Below are 9,222 nucleotides of genomic sequence, written 5' to 3'. Positions count from 1 at the left end.
AATCACGTGCAAATTTCAATTGCAGTAAGACACAGACACACAACATACTGGAATGTTGTTTTATTGGATTTCAGATTTTCAGTGTCAATTATCTATTTCAGAATCTATGTTTCTTCATCCAGACTGGTTACTATTGGCTCTGATCTCTAGTGAAAGCCACAATAACTTTTTCTCCACAGTTGTTTCTTCTAGAAGTTTTGGAATCAAGTATAATCCTTTATAAGCTTTGCACTCCCATATACGATAACTGCCGCTTCAGGTGAACAAACAAGAGTGCTCTGTGGCCAGGTTTATCAGGGTAATAGAAATGTAAAGCCAGTGAAAACTGCCCTGTTTCAAACATTTCCTGCTGGCAGAAAGTTCCTGTTGTTAAAATGAGTCTTAGTCTTGATCGCCGTCTTCCTTGGCCAGCCCACCGAACACCTCTGTAGGGACAGTCCTCCGTTCCAACTGGACCTCTGCAAAAGATTGAAAAGGGGGTCAGCCATAAAAACAAATTACTTGTGAGTACTTTGCATGAATAGCTAAGATATTTCCTGAGCTCATTTTGTAACCCTTGCTTTTAAAAAAATGAAGTGCTACTATCAATTTTGAATACTTCAACTTCTTTAAAGAGGGTTCAAAGCAGCTGCATGTGTTACACAGATGACACCAAGATTGCATGTACTTGTACGTACATGTATAGTAGATGCCAGTTTGACAGTATACACCAGGTTTTTCCCATACATGTAATTTTTCCTACCTTCTACTTCTGCCTCACTGTCTGTCCCCTCTTCCTCTGAGTCCAGGGTGATCTCATCAGGGTTGTTGGCCTTCACAGCATCACTCAGGTCCTCCTGGGTACTACCTCCCCTGCACACAACATAGGACACTCATTCAGTACCCATAGAACTACACATCATCTACACAACATAGGACACTCCTTCAGTACACAGTACCCATAGACCTTCTTCTTCTCCTTTTCGTCTTAGCAGACGCTCTGCTCAACGTCGATGGACTCGTCCGTGTGCGGCCAGCCCAGCTTTACTCCTGCAGAGTTTCCCGCAGGTTGTGCAGGTGAAAGCGGGTGTTGCAGAAGGATGGTGTCTTTTTTGCCTTCTTGTGGTCTCATTTTGGACCAGGTCATCTTCCAGTTTCTTGGCACCTTGGCGAAGTGCATACCGCCATGCAGTGCGGTTTTGTGCAAGGTGCTCCCAGTTGGCACCAATGTGCCAACCCATAGACCTACACAGTTATGATCTACACAACATACGACACTCACTCAGTACCCATAGAACTACACATGACCTACACAACATAGAACACTCCTTCAGTACCTATAGATCTACACAGTCCTCATCTAATGTCTGGTTATGGATGTGAACAACTGGGGAAGTCTCACTGTATCAAACTAAAGGATTGGAACAACAGTTGTTTCTTAAAGAAAGGACTTGATGAAACTAACTTAAAATGCACTAGGAAAGAAATAGAGGTATTGTATTCATGTTCTTTCAAATGATGCACATGCAGCACATTTGTCAGAGTTAAATTTAAACCCTGTTTTCACAACTTAACCTTCAGCCTGCCAAAGTAGCCATTTTAAGTAGCCACCAATTCTGTATTGGAAGGATGGTTAGGCAGCATGGAGAAGGTTAAAGTGATGGGCAGTAGTTGATCTGATTTGCTGACCTGACAAACAGCAGCTGTGACTTGGGTTTGGGCATGTCCTTCTCGTGTTCCGTGGTCAGTTGTTGTGCACGCTGTTCCAGCAGCTTCATGTCGTCCATCTGGCCGGGACCGAGGTCCGCCACTAAACAACAACAACAAACAACACACATCACTACCATGTACACAACAAATGTACATGTATGGTTGGTAAATGCTTGTACATATTACCTTGTTGTGAATCAAAAGGCATCCTAAGATGAATCAGTATAGACCACCATAAGTCATCACTCACTCACTATCGTCTGTTGTTCCCCATCTTCCAAGGGTTATCTTTCAAAGTATGTCACAATCATAGTCTTGCAAGAACCAAATGCACTAACCAATGATTGCTCACTGAAAAACTGTTTTGGTAACAGTTTTTCAGTGAGCTGACTGCTCTCTCCCTCTCTATCCAGACATTAAAGGAAAAACAAGAATGTTAAAATACAGAGAAAAGTAGTTGTATCCTCAGACCTGTCCCTGTGGCGCTGCCTGCAGCAGCCAGCATCTGTGCCGACATGAAGTTGACCTGGGTGTTGTACGTGGCCTGCACGCTGCGCTTGATCCGCAGCATCTCACGAATCGTGTCCTCGTTCCCGTGTCGCACCTCAAAGTCCTTCCACGTCTGCCAGAAGGACGCTGTGGTCTATGGAAAAGTAGTTGGCATAATTGAAGGAAAACATATTGTTTTTGCTCTGTTTCTTCTTATTCTCCAAACAAATAAGGTCAATGACCTGACCCAGACATCTGTCACCATGGTAAATAGTGTTGGGTTACATCATGTTGCACTTTTATAGCAGGAGTGATTTCTACTCCCATCACCATATATATATTAATGTGTTTGAGTAATAAAAAAATAAACAAACAAATAAACATGTGTCTGCTCACCCTTGGGTCACACATCTGTGAACAGTGAGCGTACACTGCTCTAGCCCGGTCAATCTCACCAAGCTTCTTCTCCAGATCTGCAAATCTTAGACACATCTCCCTGAAAAATGAATTATTGAAACTTAACATTTTGTGATACAAAATAAACCAGGCAACTGGATAAACTGTCTGAAAAGTCAGATGTTTCAGATAGCATCACAGTGACTGCAATCCTAGAGATATTTTCTGACAGGCCTACCTGGCATGTTCCTCAGGCAGCATCTCTATAGCCTTCTCATAGATCTGTCTGGTGTAGGTCACGCCAAAGATCTCGGCCGCCCGCTTGATGTAGATGTTGAACATCTCGTACTGTTCGTCCGGCTGTACGGCCTTGGTGGAGCGGTCGTACACCGCCATGGCGTGACGCTGTAGACCGTGCTCCTCTTCCAGTTTGGCATACAGCAGGTAGAAGTCTGTCCGAGTTAAAACCACAAAGGGAGTGAGCAAGCATTCTCAGGAATTCACCATAGTTTTCATAGCTTATTGACATATCTTCTATCATAGTTCAAAATTCCTATTACACTGTATCGGATTGCCAGAAAAAAAATTTAAAATGACATTTAGATAAGGGTGCTGAAATCATAGAAATTATTCGATGTTTTTTTACCTAATTTTAGCCGTATGCCTTGCACATTGAATATCTTGAACACAGCTAAAAAATCTTACAATCGCTACATGTACTTACTTTTGGCATATTTGGGAGGACAGTCTTCCAGACATTGTTCAAACAGATCCCTGGCTCTCTCCAGCTTCTTTCCACCATACCGGTCGATAAACTTGGTCAGGTACATGTTCCAGATGTCATAGACATTAGGCCACCTGAACAGTGCAATGCCTCTCTCATATGCCTGGAATAGTACAAACAGAATGTCACAATATGCGAATATAGCGAGCAGACTAGCCCCTTGCTGTAGTAATCATACAACTGTGTAACCCAAAGGCTATAGAATGTGGATAGGCACCACCCTACACCAGTGTTCTAGCCTGCATCGGTCTTTCTGTCATTTGAGTGATTTTGACCTAAGTTTGCCGCTCATAACAAGACAAAAATTAAGCCCTATCCATCATCTTTGACAAAAATTAGCATGTAAAGATATGGAAAGAGACATCAGTAAACCAAGCACTACCAGTAAAATTTGCCCCTGAAAATGCAGGAAACAACATTTTATAGGGTCAGAAGTTCAAACTTTTTCCCCCACACCTCCTCAGTATCATGCCTGTGCTCAACAAGGTGTCAAACAAAATTGAGATGACAGAAATTTCAGGCTGGCTAGAACACTGCCCTACACACTAACAACTTGACAACAAGAATGAAGTCTCCACCTTGAAAGCTTCCTCAAAGTAGTCGTGTTCCTCCAGGAACATGCCGTAGTTGATGATGATCTGAGGGTTGGCGATCCTGAGGTCGATGATGCGGTCGTACACGGCCTTGCAGGACTTGAAGGTTCCGAAGCTCTCCTCCAGGTCGGCGTACATGGACCACAGCTTCAGCGACTTGTACAGACGGTTCTGCACGGTCTCCGTCTCATCAAAGTACGCCGCTTTCCGACCCGGCATGGCGGTCGCCCTCTTCATCAGCTCAAGGGCTGCATCAAAGTTTCTGATGAAAACACAAGCAGATTTTACCCCTTGGCCTGCTGGCATTTTTCACACAATATTTTTCAATAATTTCATGTCTTAATCAGGTCATAGACCCTTGACTTATTTAAATTTGCACTGCGGTGGCATACTTACTTCCGCTTTTGTTGCATTTCGCTGCAGTGTGATGTGTTGCACGAGAAGAGATGGTATTGTGCAACCGATATATAAGGGCTCCGCAGGACAAGGTTATTGAGGACTAGAAATTTTCATGATCTTTTATCTAACAATTTCCCATACATAAGTATAAATAAGAAAGCTTATTATTCTTCATTATATTTCTAAATTCATCCAATATGTTCTCAAATCTGATGTAATTTTCAGAACATGACAGCATATTGTAAACTACAAAGTCAAATGAATGAGTAGGGAATAGATATGCAGACTACAATGTACTTACTCATGTCTGATTTCCATCTCAGCATATTCACACCAGACACTGGCCAGGTCATCTACATGTTTGAACGGAACCTTGGTGGACTTCTCAAATATTGTTCTGGCCTAAATAATGAGGAGACAACAGATCAACTCACTTAAATCTTAGATACTCCTTCTTTCTGACATACATGTTTGAATGGACATAGATGTAAAGTGATGAATCATCAACAACTTTCACTGACATGTCTGAATCTTTTTACGATCAGTTTTTTAAAGTATAAGGCACTTACGTCGTCAACTTGGCTGTTTTCCTCGTAGTACTTAGCGAAGGCGACCCACAGTGTGTACAGCTTTCCTGTGGCCTTCTGTGGGTCCACCGTCTGTACTGCTTCTGTGTACGTATGGATAACCTAAAAACATGGAAACAGTGAATCTGTAATTTTATAGTAGGAGGGATTTTCACTCCTGTCACCATATATGTAAATGTGTTTGAGTAAGAATTAACAGAGCAGACCATATGGGAAGGTAACATATGGTCTTGCATTATGCATTTGCTTTAGAAATGTTACCTTTCTGAGTTTACTGTATTATTACCTCTCTTGCTTTTTCCTTCTCGGAGAAGAGTTTTGCCCGTTTGTGCCACTCGTTGACGTTGTGCGGGTTCTGTCGCAGCAGTACGCTGTTCAGCAGCAGGGGGCGCCGCTCCGAGATCAGGTCCTCAAACCTCGCCATCCGCAGGTCAAGGTCGTCCTGGTCTGAACAGTCCGACAAAGAAAAGTTCCCAATTGGTACAGTACTTTACTGTAATTTCTTATTTTTTCGCAGTACTTTTATATTCGCCATTTTCACTGTTGTACGGCAAACTTATCATTACCGTTACCTGCCGCCACCATGAGCGTATAGTTCTGTGAACACCTATTTTTCTCAGGCATAAAACCTACCTTCCTCTGACAGTTTCCCTTCCTCGTCCATCTCCAGTTTGTTGTTGACAATGGTGGACTCAAACTCACTGTAGGCGTCAAACACCTGAGCAAAGTCTCTCACTGTCACCACAGTCTGGATAGCTTCTTCATACACATCTCTGGCCTGGAACACAATGTCACACACAACATGTTAGTACTATAAACAGTACTGCTATATAGGACAGTGAGAGTCTATTTACCAACCTAACTACCTTTCCTAGTACACTTTTTGTATTTTTTTTCTTTTAATGCCCACGGTCATGAAAATGATCATTCTAGCATACTCATTTTCACCTGAGTCAAGTGAGGAAAGTTGTACTTTTCTTAAGGGCACAAGATAGGTGACATGGCTGGATTCAAACCCGGGACCTCTTTGTTCTGAGTAAATACTCTGCCGTTACGCCACATGACTCCACATACATGTACATAATGTACATCTGGAGAATTTTTGCCACTGTGAATTCATGATGCAGTGAAAAAGCCATGCATTGCTACTGTATTACAGAAATGTTTCAAACATGATATTAAAACACCACAACTTTGTAGACCATATTGTCCAGCTGAAGTGTTTACCTTCTCAAAGTGGCCACTGCGGATGTAGTAGTCAGCCAGAGAGTTCCAGAGCATGCCCAGCTGGTCAGTAAAGCGGTGGAGCCCGCCGCGGATAATGGCGTCCACGTTCAGCGAGCGGATCTTGTCAGGGTTCTTGGAAATCAGATCACAGAGGTCGTGCCACAGCTGAGAAGAGGGAGAGAAGGTGAGAAATGTTGTCAACTTGTTTTGCAGAAATTAAAAACTCATTAAAGTAATACTTTCAGATAATTGTCTCAATGGAATATGTACTTCTCACATCATATCAGGGGCTTCTACTTGGTGATGTAATCCATACAATCAAGTCTGTATAGTCTTATGGCCAGGAACTTGAGTAATTATTTTACCGAAGGAAAACATTTTGTTTTTGCTGTTTCTTCTTTCTCTTCTTCTACAAACAAATAAGGTCAATGACCTGAACCAGATGTCTGTTACCATGGTAACTAGTATTGGGTTACACCATGTTGCAATTTTATTGGATTTTATTGGGGGGATTTAGACTCCTGTCCCTACATATATGAATGTGTTTGAGTAAGAATTAACAGAACAGACCATATGTGAAGGTAAACATTATGCATTTGCTTTGCAAATGTTACCTTTCTAGTTAAAAATATGTACCTGGTGATTTGACTTGCCCCGCTTGGACACAAAGTCTTCCTTGTTGACCAGGTCAGCCAGCCGGGTGGCCGCCTCGTCAAGCCTGTCTATGGAGATCAGGTAGTCAATGTAGTCCTCTGTGTTCTCTGGGGCCAGCTGGTTTAAGGGAGGAAAAAAAAGTATCAAAAACATGCATCATACAATGAACGGTCTCATTACAAGTTCTGATGCATATTTACATTTCTTTAAAGATGAGTCAATAACTAGGAACAAGCCTTCAATGCCAACAGGTATAATAACATACCAACACAGTAAACAAATTTTAGGTACAGGTACTCATGCAACTCAAAACTGACCAAAGTGACATCAAGGGAGAGTGTAGTAACTACAAAACAGATTTTTCAGGGTGGTTAATACTGTCAGTCTGTAATACAAACACACAGTCCTGTCTCTGGGACCCATGGGGGACCAGTCATTTTCCTATTTTAGGTCACAAATAAGCATATAATTAGTGTAACTCTATACAGGTACAGGACCTGTACCTAATAGATTTTTCAGTACAGTACTGGTACAGCGTATCGGTACACAGCCCTACCCCCAACAGACAAATCTTGCCCACCTTAAGGTACCGTCTGTAGACTCTAACCGCGGTCTCGTGCAGCGGGTAAGTCTTGATGAAGTTGAGGTACATGGGCCAGATGCGGTGGTGCTGAGTGATGGGTAGGGCTCGCAGTGCCCGGTCAAACGTGCGCCGGGTACGGGTAATCTTCTTCTGGTCCATCAGGAACTGGCAGTAGTCCAGCCAGATACGCGGCATCTGATGGTGGAGATATACGTTCAAATGTGATATCTTATCTGATAAAATATCTGATAAACTGTTATTATATTCATCTTTTGCAATGATAAGCTATACCTATCATGTACAGTGCTCACTTTTGCTTTCAAGTTTTAAATTTAACATGACTGAGCCAAACAATCTTTTTTTATGGGAAGTTGTTTTTTTAATTCCAACATATCATGACTAGACATGGTGATGGCACATTCATGTTCAAACTTATCTCATGCTGCCACCAATACAGACAAATGCACGGACAACACACATACTAGTACCCATATTTACTTGAGTTATGTGGGGAAATTTATGTAAAGACTGTACTTAAGTGCCTTTCCCAAAGGCACAAGCATTGGCGGCATGGCAGGGTTCGAACCCAGGACCTCTTGGTTCCGAGTCGAGCCATTACGCCACATGACGGCTTGTTCTTCTACCAACATTTCTCACCTTGTGCATGAACACCAGGGCCCTCTCAAAGGCATTGTTGACATCTTCATAAGCAGGGTCTGTGATGCACCTGCCTCGCACCTGCTTCCTTCTCCTCTTCAGGTAGTTGTACCACAGTTTGTAGCTGAAACAGGTGGTCAAATTTGCATGTGACTAAATGATATGACAATAAAGAAAGCAAATACATGTACCAGTAACTCAGATAGGACCCAAAAAATTTCTTCAACCGTTATATCTAAAACACCACATTAACCTTTTCTTTGTTTGTTTGTTTTATATAACCAGTAAACTGCCTGTTTTGTACATGTATAATGATGTAAATGTACATGCTGCGAACGACTGGACTGTAAGGTTTGAACTACTCACACCGGGATGGATCCCTAGTACTCTTATCGATAAGTGCGGTGGGTTCCTTAACATACGTGGGAACCTCCATTTAACGTCTTAATCGAGGGACGTCCCTAACCGAAGCTAGGCACTTCACCTGAGTGAAGTGAGGAAAGTCGTGTAAAGTGCCTTTCTAAGGACACAAGATCGGCGACATGGGTAGGATTCGAACCCCGGACCTATTGGTCCTGAGCCGAACACGCTACCGTTTACGCCGCACAACCCAACGACTTTCCTACAGAGAAAGATAGTCCCTATGGAAATATTATGTCTTCCACTGCGTCTACTGACCTGCCTGGCAGTTCCCTCAGAGCCCGCTCATACACCAGGTTGATGGCCTTGCCTGGTGCGTTGGTTGTCGTTTTGTGTTCGACGTAGCGCAGCCAGCACTTCACGGCGAAGGGGTTGCGCAGGATGTCTTCTTCGTATGCAAGGTCTGTCTCCTCCTAGATAACAACATCACACAAATTATGAATCTAAAGATATTTATCAAAATCGGTAACTTACCAAAAGCATGACAAAGCCCCCCTCCCCCTTTCGAAACCTATTTAATTTCTTTCATTTTAGTTTCAACATTTTGCGAATAAGAGCACACACTTACCAGGAGCAGGTCCTTATTCTCTTCCACTGACATGTTTATAAGTATCATGTAGAACCTTCTGCAAGCAAATTAGTGATTCTGAATACTTACAAAAACGATAAACAACGCAAAACCTGACAAAATTTACGAACTTAGTGCGTCCACGCTTATTCTCGCGAGATGTGAGCAGTTCGCGC

General features: G+C 42.6%; 1 protein-coding gene across 1 annotated transcript; it reads right to left on the bottom strand.

Annotated features, from left to right (window-relative positions):
- Positions 1-48: 48 nt before the first annotated feature.
- On the bottom strand, positions 49-9,206 carry LOC109465996 (pre-mRNA-splicing factor SYF1-like). Its single transcript, XM_019763503.1, has 18 exons — positions 9,047-9,206; positions 8,737-8,891; positions 8,059-8,182; positions 7,399-7,596; positions 6,801-6,935; positions 6,165-6,329; positions 5,571-5,715; positions 5,224-5,384; positions 4,920-5,039; positions 4,652-4,752; positions 3,937-4,213; positions 3,299-3,461; positions 2,813-3,026; positions 2,575-2,674; positions 2,161-2,332; positions 1,669-1,789; positions 743-852; positions 49-458 (listed from the first exon to the last, which is right to left on the bottom strand). The coding sequence occupies exons 1-18, from the start codon at positions 9,092-9,094 to the stop codon at positions 382-384; spliced, it is 2,586 nt and encodes an 861-aa protein (XP_019619062.1). The 5' UTR covers positions 9,095-9,206; the 3' UTR covers positions 49-381.
- Between the last annotated feature and the right edge of the window lie 16 nt (positions 9,207-9,222).

Source organism: Branchiostoma belcheri, unplaced genomic scaffold (genome assembly GCF_001625305.1).
Source record: "Branchiostoma belcheri isolate BF01 breed outbred unplaced genomic scaffold, Haploidv18h27 scaffold16, whole genome shotgun sequence".
NCBI classification, from domain to species: Eukaryota; Metazoa; Chordata; class Leptocardii; order Amphioxiformes; family Branchiostomatidae; genus Branchiostoma; species Branchiostoma belcheri.
The sequence above is the reverse complement of the archived record's forward strand: the minus strand, read 5'-3'. Positions and strand labels throughout refer to the sequence as shown.

Coding starts and splice junctions, on each gene's coding strand:
- LOC109465996 (XM_019763503.1), bottom strand. CDS start 9,094: ATGATACTTATAAACATGTCAGTGGAAGAGAATAAGGACCTGCTCCTG. Junction 7,597..8,058: donor CCCTGGTGTTCATGCACAAG/GTGAGAAATGTT, acceptor CTCCACCATCAG/ATGCCGCGTATCTGGCTGGA. Junction 5,385..5,570: donor AGGGAAACTGTCAGAGGAAG/GTAGGTTTTATG, acceptor CGGACTGTTCAG/ACCAGGACGACCTTGACCTG.